Genomic DNA, 18,365 nt, shown 5'->3' with positions numbered 1-18,365 from the left:
CCTGTGTATAATGACTTATCTGTATGAGTGACACCTGTGTTTAATGACTTTCCTGTGTGAGTGACACCCGTGTATAATGACTTACCTGTATGAGTGACGCCTGTGTATAATGACTGACCTGTATGAGTGACATCTGTGTATAATGACTAACCTGTATGAGTGACACCTGTGTATAATGACTTACCTGTATGATCGAGTGACACCTGTGTTTTATGACTTATTTGTATAAGTGAAACATGTGTATAATGACTTACCTGTATAAATGACACTTTTGTATAATGACTTACCTGTATGAGTGACACCTGTATGACGTACCTGAATGAGTGACACCTGTGTTTTATGACTTATCTGTATGAGTGACACCTGTGTATAATGACTGTTCTGTATGAGTGACACCTGTGTATAATGACTTACCTGTATAAGTGATACCTGTGTATAATGACTTACCTGTATGAGTGACACCTGTATGACTTACCTGAATAAGTGACACCTGTGTTTTATGACTTATCTGTATGAGTGACACCTGTGTATAATGACTCTTCTGTATGAGTGACACCTGTGTATAATGACTTACCTGTATAAGTGATACCTGTGTATAATGACTTACCTGTATGAGTGACACCTGTGTTTTATGACTTACCTGTATAAGTGATACCTGTGTATAATGACTTACCTGTATAAGTGATACCTGTATATAATGACTTACCTGTATGAGTGACACCTGTGTATAATGACTCTTCTGTATGAGTGACACCTGTGTATAATGACTTACCTGTATGAGTGACACCTGTGTATAATGACTTACCTGTATGAGTGACACCTGTGTATAATGACTTACCTGTATAAGTGATACCTGTGTATAATGACTTACCTGTATAAGTGACACCTGTGTTTTATGACTTACCTATATAAGTGATACCTGTGTATAATGACTTACCTGTATAAGTGACACCTGTGTTTTATGACTTACCTGTATAAGTGATACATGTGTATAATGACTTACCTGTATGAGTGACACCTGTGTTTTATGACTTATCTGTATAAGTGACACCTGTGTTTTATGACTTATCTGTATGAGTGACACCTGTGTATAATGACTCTTCTGTATGAGTGACACCTGTGTATAATGACTTACCTGTATAAGTGATACATGTGTATAATGACTTACCTGTATAAGTGACACCTGTGTTTTATGACTTACCTGTATGAGTGACACCTGTGTTGATTTAATCCTGCGAGTACTGAGATTTTTTATCTCGGCCCAGACCGGTATGGCTTCCTTCATGACAAAACCTTTGCGTTCGAGTTTGATGGCAGCTGTTACTGTCCCAGCAATACAACACCAGGATCCTACTGCCTCAAATGTGTCGTTCTCTACTGGAAGCTGCAACAGAACACACCAATCTGGGTCATCTTTTGTAAAGTTCAATTGTTTATTGGTCAATGTTGAGAGCAGCAATTTGAATTCATGATTAAAATATTTCTTGCATAACTGTTTTAAACAAAAATAGAGAGATTTTCAAGCTTCTTTGTTGACTTTAAGCAGGTGAGGAGACAGTGATAGGATTAACCAAGAGATCTTGTTTATCACATTAACATTCTGATGAATAATCAATATCTTTTTCCTTTGAGATAAGGATCTTTGTTTAATCAGATGAATTATCTATACTGGCCAAATAAAAGCCTGATCATTTTTCTGCTATTCCAAATAACAACAGAATTATCAAAATCCAAGATGGCCGCTAATTGGCTATATCGTTTTCTGATTGTTTGAATGAAAATGCAGTATAATATAAATGAGACAAATGTGTTCAACAGTTTCTGAGAAATAGTGATAAGATGAGTTATTTATGGACCAGTGCCTCTAGTGAATTTTGAAGTAGCGTGATAGGGTAAGTGTGATGGCTGGTATCCTTACAAACATCATACAATATTGAACGGTAACATTATAGCTTTGCTGGTATGCCTAATATTCACCAATACACAGTAAGATTAATCATCACAAATCAATTTCAGCCTATTGTAGTTGATAGTTTAGTTTTGTTTTTTTAAAGTTTCTGATTCTAGATATACAATGATTTCCATTCACATCTGAATTACAGCTAATTACTAACGTCACCAGCTGATCATCTGATATGCTAGAGATCTTCCTGTTGACGTCATGTTGTTCAATATAACTGCCAGATATTAACATTTCACAGGCAAAACTCAAAGCAATAGAACAAAAATTATCTGATTGACAACAGAACAACAAAGCTTTACAACTTGTACGATATTTCTTGCCTCTCCTAATTACATATAATGTGTAATCTTAGCTGTTCCTTCTGTAAACCGTATTGATTCCATCAATATTAGCCGAGGGGTCAGCACTGTGACAGGATGTTAGTAGATTACAGGCCTTTACATACACAAATGTCTAAGTCATAAAAAGGCATCTATAAGTCAATACAAGAAATGTCAGTTTGTACAGTGATATCAACCTAAGTACAAGGTTAAGGACACAGTGTTCCTAAAGAATGAGCACCTTCTTATAATCAAAACAAAATAAACAGGGGAGGTCTCTGGAAAACTTGAATATTTGGATGACTTGAAGTGCTATTGTATTAACAACATTTGACTTACATACTAAACAAAGGTCATTTACTAGTACTTTCTGCTGCATCAGGTTCTGTGTTAAGGTCAAGGCAAAGGTCATTTACTAGTACTTACCGCTGCATCAGGTTCTGCGTTAAGGTCAAGGGCACCCATGACAGCGAATTTACTGGTGCGAGTTGGGTGGGGTCCTCCCGCTGTACAAATGGTCATCTTTACAAAGTAGCGAAGTCGGCCATGTTTGCCCTTAAATGATGAGGGGAGTCTCTGTGGTAACGTAAACTCAAAAGGGAAATAGTGTGATCCCGGGTGTAGGAATGCTCCGTCCTTCATGTCTTTCTCTCCTGTAATGGAAGCCATCAGCTACATCACGGTACAGTTGGACTAGGGTAAATATTGTAGTGTTATTGGAATAAATCTGGAGTGAATGATATAGGGACAAGGATTGATCACTTTGGTTTCAAATTAAATAACATTTCAATATATTCGAGTTTAAACTGAGTGGGCTTGAGAGTAAAATTGAGAAAGAAAAACAGAACGAGCAAGGAAGATTAGTAACAAATTAATTTAAAGTAATTTTTTAATCTTTCTAATGAACTTTGAAGAATATTCTCCATTGACACATTATCTGATCCCATCAGTGAGTTGTTTAATGACTACTTATCAATCATTAACTAGACAACATTTCCGACCCTACAAGGAGCCCCCTAATTGTAGATGTGCAGATAATTTGATACATCTGGTGCACCCTTATTCTGTGTCTTAAGAACAAACATTTTGAATATATTTGAATATTTACAGAGTATTACGCTCAATTAAACTTCATCAAGTTATTGCTTTGATAAGTTTTTGAGCATTTTAAAACAAATTACAGCATTCTCAGTCAATTTTCGTGCATGTTCAGCCCATAAGCAGGCAACTGTACTGAACTTTGATTGTACCTGTAATTACTCTGGGTTGTTTGCGTGTGATCTTCTGATTACTCAGAGCAAATTCTAGGCAAACAAACAGTGGGAAAGTCTTTAATCAGATATTTAGGGAGAAAATTAGAACAGCACATATTTCAATCTGTTAAAAACTTGATGTCATGAGAAAATTAGAAGCAAAAAAAGATCATTTTAAGGTACAGATATAAACAGAGCTTATTCCTTGGAAAATTTTAGAGTATTTAAGGTTCAGAGCATCTGGATCAACACATTTTTATACAAAATCAGAGGGACAACCTGATGTCATTTTTCCTAATCAAAAGGCATCTTAATAAGAAGCTTAGTGACCAACACATACATGGTCAGCTGAGTGACCGATACATACATGGTCAGCTGAGTGACCAACACATAGATGGTCAGCTGAGTGGCCAAAACATACATAGTCAGCTGAGTGTGCAACACATAGATTGTCAGCTGAGTGACCAACACATAAATGGTCAGCTGAGTGCACAACACATACATGGTCAGCAGAATGGCCAAAACATACATGGTCAGCTGAGTGGTCAAAACATACATGGTCAGCTGAATGACCGGCGCATACATGGTCAGCTGAATGGCCGACGCATACATGGTCAGCTGAGTGCCCAACACATGCATGGTCAGCTGATTGGCCGACACATACATGGTCAGCTGAGTGCCAAACACATACATGATCAGCTGAGTGGCCAACACATACATGGTAAGCTGAATGGCCGACCCATACATAGTCAGCTGAGTGGCCAAAACATACATGGTCAGCTGAGTGACCAACACATACATGGCCAGCTGAGTGACCAACACATACATGGTCAGCTGAGTGCCCAACACATACAAGGTCAGCTGAATGGCCTACCCATACATGGTCAGCTGAGTGCCCAACACATACATGATCAGCTGAGTGCCCAACACATACATGGTCAGCTGAGTGCCCAACACATACATGGTCAGCTGAGTGGCCGGCACATACACGGATAGCTGATTGGCCGACTCATACATGGTCAGCTGAGTGGCCAACACATACATGGTAAGATGAGTATTTAAGGTTCAGAGCATCTGGATCAATACATTTTTATGCAAAATCAGAGGGACAACCTGATGTCATTTTTACTAATCAAAAGGCATCTTAATAAGAAGCTTAGTGACCAACACATACATGGTCAGCTGAGTGACCAATACATACATGGTCAGCTGAGTGACCAACACATACATGGTCAGCTGAGTGGCCAAAACATACATAGTCAGCTGAGTGCCCAACACATACATGTTCAGCTGAGTGACCAACACATATATGGTCAGCTGAGTGACCAACACATACATGGTCAGCAGAATGGCCAAAACATACATGGTCAGCTGAGTGGCCAAAACATACATGGTCAGCTGAATGGCCGATGCATACATGGTCAGCTGAGTGCCCAACACGTACATGATCAGCTGAGTGCCCAACACGTACATGATCAGCTGAGTGGCCGACACATACATGGTCAGCTGAGTGGCCGGCACATACATGGTCAGCTGAGTGGCAAACACATACATGGTCAGCTGAGTGACCAACACATACATGGTCAGCTGAGTGACCAACACATACATGGTCAGCTGAGTGGCCAATACATACATAGACAGCTGAGTGGCTGATACACACATGGACAGCTGAATGGCCAACACATACATGGCCAGCTGAGTGACCAACACATACATTGTCAGCTGAGTGATTGACACATACATGGTCAGCTGAGTGCCCAACACATACAAAGTCAGATGAGTGGCATATATACAGAGTGGTCAACACATACATGGTCAGCTGAGTGCCCAACACATACATGGTCAGCTGAATGGCTGACACATACATGGTCAGTTGAATGGCCGACACATACACGGTCAGCTGAGTGGCCTATACATACATAGACAGCTGAGTGGCCGATACACACATGGACAACTGAGTAGCCGACACATACATGGTCAGCTGAGTGGCCGACACATACATGGTCAGTAAGTGGTTGAAACATATATGGTCAGCTGAGTGGCCGATACATGCATGGACAGCTGAGTGGCCGATACATACATAGTCAGCTGAGTGGCCTACACATACATGGTCAGCTGAGTGGCCAACACATACATGGACAGCTGAGTGGCCGATACATACATGAACAGCTGAGTGGCTGACACATACATGGTCAGCTGAGTGACCAATTACATATTATACTAACCTTTGATAGGGAGGATAGTTGTATAATTAAACACCTCTTCGTCCGATGCCTGTATATCACTAGAGGTCATCCATTCGACCTTGGCTTCTCCTACGGCTTCCATACATACAGCTGTAACCAAAAATAGCCCTTATTAACATTCTAATCATATTCCAATACATAGTTATCAATAAAGTTATTTAAAGACTATTTAATGTTCTTTGTCTTCATTAAAATATGGACATTTCATCATCTGATTCTGTGTACAGGTCAAAGGTCATTGGTGTCTGTGATGCTGTACAATGTACATGCAATGTTTTTGACAGGCAAAATTGTAATGACTTCGAACTCTAACTAATAAACAAACTCAAATCAAAGTCTTAATACCAAATGAGTAATCAAATTTATTGGCCTGGTGTCAAATGAAATGCCTGTTCATAGAAGTTTCCCCATCTGCACCACTACGCAGCACTTTACCCTTGAGATGGGAGTAGATTTCACTGTGAACAGGGAGCATGTGTAATGGGAGTCAGTGTTAAAGTAGTCATTTGTATATGTATAAAACCAGTTTGATCTGTTACAGATTAAAATATTCTCAGAAGGTAAACAACTGTATTGGACAATGACAATCTCATAAATAAACTGTTTATCCTTGACTATCCAGACAGATATGTATAATATCCACTAAAAGTGTGAATTACGAGATTGTACTTAACTATCATAACCAAAACAGATGCCCTTTTATTGCAGGTAAAATATCTACAATAGCATACCCGGCACAAAATAATGGTATAAATATAAATAAAGCATTTGTCTTTACATTAATATTTCTACCTCCAATTCATATATAACAAAGTCAGACAGGACCAGACCAGAACTAAGAGATGGGATGGGACGAGATGGAACAGGGTGGGAATGGAACAGAGTGGAAATAGGACGGGGATGGGACTGAGATGGGATGGACTGAGATGGGACGGGCTGGGAATGGAACAAGGTGGGAATAGGATGGGGATGGGACTGAGATGGGACGGGTAGGGAATGGAACAAGGTGGGAATAGGATGGGGATGGGACTGAGATGGGACGGGTGGGAATGGAACAAGGTGGGAATAGGATGGGGGATGGGACTGAGATGGGACGGGTAGGGAATGGAACAAGGTGGAATAGGATGGGGATGGGACTGAGATGGGACGGGTGGGAATGGAACAAGGTGGAATAGGATGGGGATGGGACTGAGATGGGACGGGTAGGGAATGGAACAAGGTGGAAATAGGATGGGGATGGGACTGAGATGGGACGGGCTGGGAATGGAACAAGGTGGGAATAGGATGGGGATGGGACTGAGATGGGACGGGTAGGGAATGGAACAAGGTGGGAATAGGATGGGGATGGGACTGAGATGGGACGGGTAGGGAATGGAACAAGGTGGGAATAGGATGGGGATGGGACTGAGATGGGACGGGTAGGGAATGGAACAAGGTGGGAATAGGATGGGGATGGGACTGAGATGGGACGGGTAGGGAATGGAACAAGGTGGGAATAGGATGGGGATGGGACTGAGATGGGACGGGTAGGGAATGGAACAAGGTGGGAATAGGATGGGGATGGGACTGAGATGGGACGGGTAGGGAATGGAACAAGGTGGGAATAGGATGGGGATGGGACTGAGATGGGACGGGTAGGGAATGGAACAAGGTGGGAATAGGATGGGGATGGGACTGAGATGGGACGGGTAGGGAATGGAACAAGGTGGGAATAGGATGGGGATGGGACTGAGATGGGACGGGTAGGGAATGGAACAAGGTGGGAATAGGATGGGGATGGGACTGAGATGGGACGGGTAGGGAATGGAACAAGGTGGGAATAGGATGGGGATGGGACTGAGATGGGACGGGTAGGGAATGGAACAAGGTGGGAATAGGATGGGGATGGGACTGAGATGGGACGGGCTGGGAATGGAACAAGGTGGGAATAGGACGGGGATGGGACTGAGATGGGACGGGCTAGGGAATGGAACAAGGTGGGAATAGGATGGGGATGGGACTGAGATGGGACGGGTAGGGAATGGAACAAGGTGGGAATAGGATGGGGATGGGACTGAGATGGGACGGGTAGGGAATGGAACAAGGTGGGAATAGGATGGGGATGGGACTGAGATGGGACGGGTAGGGAATGGAACAAGGTGGGAATAGGATGGGGATGGGACTGAGATGGGACGGGTAGGGAATGGAACAAGGTGGGAATAGGACGGGGATGGGATGAGTGGGAGGAGGAAGAACGGGGATAGGAGGGATGGGACGGGCTGGGAATGGAACAAGGTGGGAATAGGACGGGGATGGGACTGAGATGGGACGGGTGGGAATGGAACAAGGTGGGAATAGGACGGGGATGGGACTGAGATGGGACGGGTAGGGAATGGAACAAGGTGGAATAGGATGGGGATGGGACTGAGATGGGATGGGTAGGGAATGGAACAAGGTGGGAATAGGATGGGGATGGGACTGAGATGGGACGGGTAGGGAATGGAACAAGGTGGAAATAGGACGGGGATGGGACTGAGATGGGACGGGTAGGGAATGGAACAAGGTGGGAATAGGATGGGGATGGGACTGAGATGGGACGGGTAGGGAATGGAACAAGGTGGAAATAGGACGGGGATGGGACTGAGATGGGACGGGCTGGGAATGGAACAAGGTGGGAATAGGACGGGGATGGGACTGAGATGGGACGGGTAGGGAATGGAACAAGGTGGGAATAGGACGGGGATGGGACTGAGATGGGACGGGTAGGGAATGGAACAAGGTGGAAATAGGACGGGGATGGGACTGAGATGGGACGGGTAGGGAATGGAACAAGGTGGGAATAGGACGGGGATGGGACTGAGATGGGATGGGTAGGGAATGGAACAAGGTGGGAATAGGACGGGGATGGGACTGAGATGGGACGGGTAGGGAATGGAACAAGGTGGGAATAGGATGGGGATGGGACTGAGATGGGACGGGTAGGGAATGGAACAAGGTGGAAATAGGACGGGGATGGGACTGAGATGGGACGGGTAGGGAATGGAACAAGGTGGGAATAGGATGGGGATGGGACTGAGATGGGACGGGTAGGGAATGGAACAAGGTGGAAATAGGACGGGGATGGGACTGAGATGGGACGGGCTGGGAATGGAACAAGGTGGGAATAGGACGGGGATGGGACTGAGATGGGACGGGTAGGGAATGGAACAAGGTGGGAATAGGACGGGGATGGGACTGAGATGGGACGGGTAGGGAATGGAACAAGGTGGGAAATAGGACGGGGATGGGACTGAGATGGGACGGGTAGGGAATGGAACAAGGTGGGAATAGGACGGGGATGGGACTGAGATGGGACGGGTAGGGAATGGAACAAGGTGGAAATAGGACGGGGATGGGACTGAGATGGGACGGGTAGGGAATGGAACAAGGTGGGAATAGGATGGGGATGGGACTGAGATGGGACGGGTAGGGAATGGAACAAGGTGGGAATAGGATGGGGATGGGACTGAGATGGGACGGGTAGGGAATGGAACAAGGTGGGAATAGGATGGGAATGGGACTGAGATGGGACGGGTAGGGAATGGAACAAGGTGGGAATAGGATGGGGATGGGACTGAGATGGGACGGGTAGGGAATGGAACAAGGTGGGAATAGGATGGGGATGGGACTGAGATGGGACGGGTAGGGAATGGAACAAGGTGGGAATAGGATGGGGATGGGACTGAGATGGGACGGGTAGGGAATGGAACAAGGTGGGAATAGGATGGGGATGGGACTGAGATGGGACGGGTAGGGAATGGAACAAGGTGGGAATAGGATGGGGATGGGACTGAGATGGGACGGGTAGGGAATGGAACAAGGTGGGAATAGGATGGGGATGGGACTAAGATGGGACGGGTAGGGAATGGAACAAGGTGGGAATAGGACGGGGATGGGACTGAGATGGGACGGGTAGGGAATGGAACAAGGTGGGAATAGGATGGGGATGGGACTGAGATGGGACGGGTAGGGAATGGAACAAGGTGGGAATAGGATGGGGATGGGACTGAGATGGGACGGGTAGGGAATGGAACAAGGTGGGAATAGGATGGGGATGGGACTGAGATGGGACGGGTAGAGAATGGAACAAGGTGGGAATAGAACGGTGATGGGACTAAGATGGGATGGGGTGTGACAGTAGTACAAGGACGGGACAAGGACAGGACCGTTGGGATGGGGGTGGGGACGGGTAGATGATGGGAAAGGGATGGGATAGGGATGGGACAAGGACAAGACAGTTGGGATGGGGGTGGGGACGGGTAGATGATGGGACAGGGATGGGATGGGATTAAATGGGGATGGGAATCATGGGATGAGACATAACAGAATGGGGTAGACATAGGAAACACTTTATATATAAAGCTATATATTATGTTTAATACCAGGATTATTTCAAAAGAATAGAAGGAAATGAATTTGATATGATATACAAACAAGAGGCCCAGAGGGCCTGTATCGCTCACCTGGTTTGTAATGCCAAGTAATGTTCTGAATACAAGTTCATTGTTTCTTTTCTGAAGGAATTTTAATATTAACCTCTAAATCCTCTATTGGGCCCCACCCCTCCTGCCCCCAGGGGGTCAGAACCAAAATTTATACAAGTTCTGTTCCCCTTCCCCCAAGGATGTTTATGGCCAAATTTGGTCATAATCCAAGCAAAACTCTAGGACAAGTAGCGATTTATAGGATTTACCTCTATTTCCCCTATTGGGCCCCACCCGTTCTGCCCCCGGGGGGCCAGAGCCAAAATCTATACAAGTTCTGTTCCCCTTCCAAAAAGGATGTTTGTGGCCAAATTTGGTTACATTCCATGCAGAACTCTATGACTAGTAGCGATTTAAAGGATTTACCTCTATTTCCCCTATTGGACCCCACCCCTCCTGCCCCCAGGGGGTCAGAGCCAAAATTTATACAAGTTCTGTTCCCCTTCCCCCAAGGATGTTTGTAGCCAAATTTGGTTACAATTCATGTAGAACTCTATGACTACTAGCGATTTCAAGGAGTTACCTCTATTTCCCCTATTGGGCCCCGCCCCTCCTGCCCCCGGGGGGGTCAGAGCCAAAATTCATACAAGTTCTGTTCCCTTTCCCCAAAGGATGTTTGTGGCCAAGTTTGGTTACATTCCATTCAGAACTCTATGACTACTAGTGATTTAAAGGATTTACCTCTATTTCCCCTATTGGGCCCCTCCCTCCTGCCCCCGGGGGGGTCAGAGCCAAAATTCATACAAGTTCTGTTCCCCTTCCCCCAAGGATGTTTGTGGCCAAATTTGGTTACATTCCATGCAGAACTCTATGACTAGTAGCGATTTAAAGGAAATGTTGACGGACAGATGGACGGACGACGGACGCCACGCCAGCCATGACATAAGCTCACCGGCCCTTCGGGCCAAGTGAGCTAAAAATATAAAAGCTTTAAAAATTCCAATATATAACTTTTTATATAAGAATCACTTCCACAGCTTGCTGATGATTTCAGCTTTGAAATGTCAGTTGTGATCAACTTTAGACTGCTTCCTTTGCTGTGAGAACATTGCATGTGAGACGTGCACTCAGAAAAGTAATTAGGACGAGTTATCACTATGCTTTCCCAAAACGTTCTATCTCAATAGATACAAATTCATCCAGGCAAAAAAATCAATATTCCAAAAAGTTTTTTTGACAACGGCAAAGAGATATAAGAGCAGGGCCTACAGGGCTATGGATCAATCATAACACTGGGAAGTTGTGTGAGACTTTGCTCTCTACGATACACAGGCATATCAGGCAGATCATATCAGCAGGCTCCCATAACATTACTATCTTTATTCTAATCTTCATATACAAATATTTGCATAACAATTAAAGATATTGAAAATATTGATATATCTATGCATATATAAACATGGGTAAAATTGTTCTACAATTATTTGATGGTATCTGGTAGAGTAGACTTTAAATTCCATTATCAGATGTTTTTTTTAATTTGTTATCAATAATATGTGGACTTTTTAAACTGTATCTCACAGTCTTTCACTCTACAATACCGCTTCAAATGAAACCCACAGGATCAACATTTTACTGAGAGAGAGGCTGGAACATGATGTCTAGTGGGCTATTATCTCCTATAGAAAGAACTTTGAAATGTTTCCTAACTGACAGATGATAACTGAGTTCCTTTTGATTGTTCATGCGGAGAACGTCGACCTTCCTATGGGGAATCGCAACACGAAAGGTTCTCCGAAAATTTTCAAATTGAAAGGTTGAAATGACGGAAAAAATGCAAAATGAGTTTTTTGGTTTACAGTTTTCTTGCCTCTACATTAACCATTCTGAGCAGAGAAATGGCTTCCTTTTTTTTTTTTTTTTTTTTACAAAAAAATGTTTTATTCAACAGCACATTTTATACAATCTATATTCCTTTCGTAGAAGGACTTTCACACAATTTTCATATTTTATAATATTATTTTAAAACAAAATTATATCTCTCTCTCTTTATTACAACCATACATCCAACATCCTTATATTATAAACAATCACAATAAATATCCACACAACCAACTTTCTTAACGTGACTACAACCGTATTCTTTTATACAAGAAAAAATCATAACAGGGGAGACAACTCCTTATGGTAAAAAAAAATAGAAGGGAAACAACTCTCTTCCAATTTACTTTAGTTGCAATTTAATATGATATAAGAATATTTATATTATGATCTGTGTTACTAATATATATAACTATATATATATATATACACACTTATATATGAATACTTTCATATCTTATGTACCCTAATCAAATACAGTATGCTTTGAAGTTAAGCTAATGGAATGAACGAGCAAGAAAGCAATTTCTGTCTCAGTAAAATAGCAGTCAAATTTTAACACACCCAAATTGAAGTCCTTCTAATCGATGCCGTCTACAATTTTGTTGTATATAATAAGCTTTAATTCATAGCTGGTGTAAGCTGATAAATTTAACTCAGGGAAGATGGAAGACGGTCTCAGAAAGACACATTTAACCATGGCTACTGAAGACTGATGTCTTTACTGGCCTAATGCAAGTACACCTGGGCAGTTCGTCATCTCCTCATTTGTCAACACCATGTTTAGTTTGTAAACAACTTATTTGTCAATACTGTATGTATCGATATCATGTTTATTCCATTATTTCCAGTTTATTGCTGAGTTTTCTACCCGTCCAGAAGGTATTCCTCAAGGGCAGATTACTCTATGATATGCAAATACTGAAAAGTGAGAACATAGTCAACAGCATGTTATTACCTGATGTTCCATTGCTATAACCACATTGTACTTTTGTATCATAGGAAGCTTTAGCTACAAATATGTGAAATACACCACAAGTTTGGATTTGTGTGCCTGTAGATTTAGTTCTTTCTTATGGTAACCTACATACAATAGTTGCCAACCCTAAACATATCTCTTCTAGCCTTTAATCCATTAGCTAATCTTTGTTCATAACTTTTTCATCTTTGTTCAAATTTTTTATTAGTAATGTCAGATAATTTCAATTCATAAATAAGAAAGATATAAAGTATAGATGTTTTGAAGGTTCAATAAAAGAAAATGACCCGAAATGCCATTCATCAGCTACAGGTTTGTGTATTTATCTAAGGGACCTTCTATATCTTAGCTACACTTGGAGAGACCTAGTTTGAACAGTCAGTTGGCAGCAGTGAGAGGGAATCAGAATTAGCAGACATGTGTAAAGGTGGTTAATTATAACATTGTTCTTGTGATCTGTATCTCTGTAACAGCTCAACCCTTACACCAGTCAGCTCAGTAATCCATCATCCACACACTCCTCACTCTTATCTTTACTTTGCCCTTCTCTATTTTCCTTTTAACCTCTCCTCTTTAGTTTTTAGAAATATTATACATATTTACAGCCAATTCCCCCGCTCACCTTTAACCATCGAATTCCTCAATATTCCTTAGTATTAACAATCAACACCCGCCATCACCCCTTTTTCTCCCCCATTTTTTCTTACGTCAGCATCCTTATTGTTTCCTGATCCACAAACCTGATAGAAATGATTTGTGATGAGCAGTGACGTCAGGTTTGAAAAAGAATTTTTGTGTAAAGGTTACTACCGACACTTTTATGGGTAGATGAGTTATTTATGTTCCAATGTTTCATCACCAATGCTGATTGTGATATAGAGCTCATTCTTAACACTATCTATAAACCACTCAGCCACTATGGCCTAAAAGTTGAAGACTAGTGATTGAATGTTCGACACCTTAACAACTTAGTCACTATTACCCAGAGGTTGAGGTCTAAATGCAGAATGTTGGACACCTTAACCACTTAGTCACTGTGACCCAAAGGTAAAGGCCTAAAGGTAGAATGTGGACACCTTAACCACTAAGTCACTGTGACCCAAAGGTAAAGGTCTAAAGGTAGAATGTCGGACATCTTAACTACTAAGTCACTGTGACCCAAAGGTAATGGCCTAAAGGTAGAATGTCGGACATCTTAACTACTTAGTCACTGTGACCCAAAGGTAATGGCCTAAAGGTAGAATGTGGACACCTTAACCACTTAGTCATTGTGACCCAAAGGTAAAGGTCTAAATGCAGAATGTTGGACACCTTAACCACTTAGTCACTGTGACCCAAAGGTAAAGGTCTAAAGGTAGAATGTGGACACCTTAACCACTAAGTCACTGTGACCCAAAGGTAAAGGTCTAAAGGTAGAATGTCGGACATCTTAACTACTAAGTCACTGTGACCCAAAGGTAATGGCCTAAAGGTAGAATGTGGACACCTTAACCACTTAGTCATTGTGACCCAAAGGTAAAGGTCTAAATGCAGAATGTTGGACACCTTAACCACTTAGTCACTGTGACCCAAAGGTAAAGGTCTAAAGGTAGAATGTCGGACATCTTAACTACTAAGTCACTGTGACCCAAAGGTAAAGGCCTAAAGGTAGAATGTGGACACCTTAACTACTAAGTCACTGTGACCCAAAGGTAAAGGCCTAAAGGTTGAATGTCGGACACCTTAACCACTTAGTCACTGTGACCCAAAGGTAAAGGCCTAAAGGTAGAATGTGGACACCTTAACCACTTAGTCACTGTGACCCAAAGGTAAAGGCCTAAAGGTAGAATGTGGACACCTTAACCACTAAGTCACTGTGACCCAAAGGTAAAGGCCTAAAGGTTGAATGTCGGACACCTTAACCACTTAGTCACTGTGACCCAAAGGTAAAGGCCTAAAGGTAGAATGTGGACACCTTAACCACTAAGTCACTGTGACCCAAAGGTAAAGGTCTAAAGGTAGAATGTCGGACATCTTAACTACTAAGTCACTGTGACCCAAAGGTAAAGGCCTAAAGGTAGAATGTGGACACCTTAACCACTTAGTCACTGTGACCCAAAGGTAAAGGCCTAAAGGTAGAATGTGGACACCTTAACCACTTAGTCACTGTGACCCAAAGGTAAAGGCCTAAAGGTAGAATGTGGACACCTTAACCACTAAGTCACTGTGACCCAAAGGTAAAGGCCTAAAGGTAGAATGTGGACACCTTAACCACTTAGTCACTGTGACCCAAAGGTAAAGGCCTAAAGGTAGAATGTGGACACCTTAACCACTAAGTCATTGTGACCCAAAGGTAAAGGCCTAAAGGTAGAATGTGGACACCTTAACCACTAAGTCACTGTGACCCAAAGGTAAAGGTCTAAAGGTAGAATGTCGGACATCTTAACCACTAAGTCACTGTGACCCAAAGGTAATGGCCTAAAGGTAGAATGTGGACACCTTAACCACTTAGTCATTGTGACCCAAAGGTAAAGGCCTAAAGGTAGAATGTGGACACCTTAACCACTTAGTCACTGTGACCCAAAGGTAAAGGCTTTAAGGTAGAATGTGGACACCTTAACCACTTAGTCACTGTGACCCAAAGGTAAAGGCCTAAAGGTTGAATGTCGGACACCTTAACCACTTAGTCACTGTGACCCAAAGGTAAAGGCTTTAAGGTAGAATGTGGACACCTTAACCACTTAGTCACTGTGACCCAAAGGTAAAGGCCTAAAGGTTGAATGTCGGACACCTTAACCACTTAGTCACTGTGACCCAAAGGTAAAGGCTTTAAGGTAGAATGTGGACACCTTAACCACTTAGTCACTGTGACCCAAAGGTAAAGGCCTAAAGGTTGAATGTCGGACACCTTAACCACTTAGTCACTGTGACCCAAAGGTAAAGGCCTAAAGGTAGAATGTGGACAAGGCCTAAAGGTAGAATGTGGACACCTTAACCACTTAGTCACTGTGACCCAAAGGTAAAGGCCTAAAGGTAGAATGTGGACACCTTAACCACTTAGTCACTGTGACCCAAAGGTAAAGGCCTAAAGGTAGAATGTGGACACCTTAACCACTAAGTCACTGTGACCCAAAGGTAAAGGCCTAAAGGTTGAATGTGGACACCTTAACCACTTAGTCACTGTGACCCAAAGGTAAAGGCATTAAGGTAGAATGTGGACACCTTAACCACTTAGTCACTGTGACCCAAAGGTAAAGGCCTAAAGGTTGAATGTCGGACACCTTAACCACTTAGTCACTGTGACCCAAAGGTAAAGGCCTAAAGGTAGAATGTGGACACCTTAACCACTTAGTCACTGTGACCCAAAGGTAAAGGCCTAAAGGTAGAATGTCGGACACCTTAACCACTTAGTCACTGTGACCCAAAGGTAAAGGCCTAAAGGTTGAATGTCGGACACCTTAACCACTTAGTCACTGTGACCCAAAGGTAAAGGCTTTAAGGTAGATAAGGTAGAATGTCGGACACCTTAACCACTTAGTCACTGTGACCCAAAGGTAAAGGCCTAAAGGTTGAATGTCGGACACCTTAACCACTTAGTCACTGTGACCCAAAGGTAAAGGCTTTAAGGTAGATAAGGTAGAATGTCGGACACCTTAACCACTTAGTCACTGTGACCCAAAGGTAAAGGCCTAAAGGTTGAATGTCGGACACCTTAACCACTTAGTCACTGTGACCCAAAGGTAAAGGCCTAAAGGTAGAATGTGGACAAGGCCTAAAGGTAGAATGTGGACACCTTAACCACTTAGTCACTGTGACCCAAAGGTAAAGGCCTAAAGGTAGAATGTGGACACCTTAACCACTTAGTCACTGTGACCCAAAGGTAAAGGCCTAAAGGTAGAATGTGGACACCTTAACCACTTAGTCACTGTGACCCAAAGGTAAAGGCCTAAAGGTTGAATGTCGGACACCTTAACCACTTAGTCACTGTGACCCAAAGGTAAAGGCTTTAAGGTAGAATGTGGACACCTTAACCACTTAGTCACTGTGACCCAAAGGTAAAGGCCTAAAGGTTGAATGTCGGACACCTTAACCACTTAGTCACTGTGACCCAAAGGTAAAGGCTTTAAGGTAGAATGTGGACACCTTAACCACTTAGTCACTGTGACTCAAAGGTAAAGGCCTAAAGGTTGAATGTCGGACACCTTAACCACTTAGTCACTGTGACCCAAAGGTAAAGGCCTAAAGGTAGAATGTGGACACCTTAACCACTTAGCCACTGTGACCCAAAGGTAAAGGCCTAAAGGTAGAATGTGGACACCTTAACCACTTAGTCACTGTGACCCAAAGGTAAAGGCCTAAAGGTAGAATTTGGACACCTTAACCACTTAGTCACTGTGACCCAAAGGTAAAGGCCTAAAGGTAGAATGTCGGACATCTTAACCACTTAGTCACTATGGCCCAAAGGTAAAGGCCTAAAGGTAGAATGTGGACACCTTAACCACTTAGTCACTATGGCCCAAAGGTAAAGGCCAAAAGTTTGAATGTCGGACACTTTAACTACTCAGTAACTACAGATGATAGTCATTCATTATATCACAGAGGTTAAAAGACCCACCAAATTGTCCCTAACATTTCCACAATACAACAAAGGTCTGAACACAAATCATCTCCAAATGACTTCAAACATCCACAGAACCTTGTTACTTTATCTCCATTCAACAATTTAAACTCTCAAGGAATAAGTTCATAACTTTAGTTGACAAAACTGAAACACCATATATCTAATGTTTAGATCTCAGTAGAATCATTTATAACAGGATGGAAACAACTATGGGCAACAACTGGAGGAAACAAGAGGTCTAGAGGGCCTGTATCACTCACCTGGTTTGTAATGTCAAGTTATGTTTTGAATACAGGATCATTGTTTCTTTTCTAAAGGAATTTAAATATTAGTTTTATTTCCCCTATCAGTCCCTGCCCCTCCTGCCTTCGGGGGGGTCAGAGTCAAAATTTATACAAACCCTATTCCCCTTCCCCCAAGGATGTTTGTGGCCAAATTTGGTTACATTCCATGCAGAACTGTATGACTAGTAGTGATTTAAAGGTTTAAACTCTATTTCCCCTATTGGGCCCCGCCCCTCCTGCCCTCACTGGGGTCAGAGCCATATTTATACATGTTCTGTTCCCCTTTCCCCATGGATGTTTGTGGCCAAATTTGGTCACATTCCATACAGAACTCTAGGATAAGTAGTGATTTACAGGATTTACCTGTAATTCCCCTATTGGGCACCGCCCCTCCTGC

The 18,365-nt window shown here is 42.8% G+C and overlaps 1 protein-coding gene across 10 annotated transcripts in view; it reads right to left on the bottom strand.

Annotated features, from left to right (window-relative positions):
- The window catches only part of LOC138307150 (arrestin domain-containing protein 2-like), a 176,392-nt gene that overhangs the window by 27,638 nt on the left and 130,389 nt on the right, over positions 1-18,365 (bottom strand). For all 10 annotated transcript variants that reach the window (XM_069247792.1, XM_069247787.1, XM_069247804.1 and 7 more), the window contains 3 exons: positions 5,762-5,872; positions 2,710-2,936; positions 1,202-1,384 (listed from right to left, as the gene is read on the bottom strand). In XM_069247792.1, coding sequence (XP_069103893.1) covers positions 1,202-1,384; positions 2,710-2,936; positions 5,762-5,872 — 521 coding nt within the window. The remainder of the gene's footprint in view (positions 1-1,201; positions 1,385-2,709; positions 2,937-5,761; positions 5,873-18,365) is intronic.

The sequence above is a fragment of the Argopecten irradians genome, chromosome 1, assembly GCF_041381155.1.
Source record: "Argopecten irradians isolate NY chromosome 1, Ai_NY, whole genome shotgun sequence".
Taxonomy (NCBI): Eukaryota; Metazoa; Mollusca; class Bivalvia; order Pectinida; family Pectinidae; genus Argopecten; species Argopecten irradians.
The sequence above is the reverse complement of the archived record's forward strand: the minus strand, read 5'-3'. Positions and strand labels throughout refer to the sequence as shown.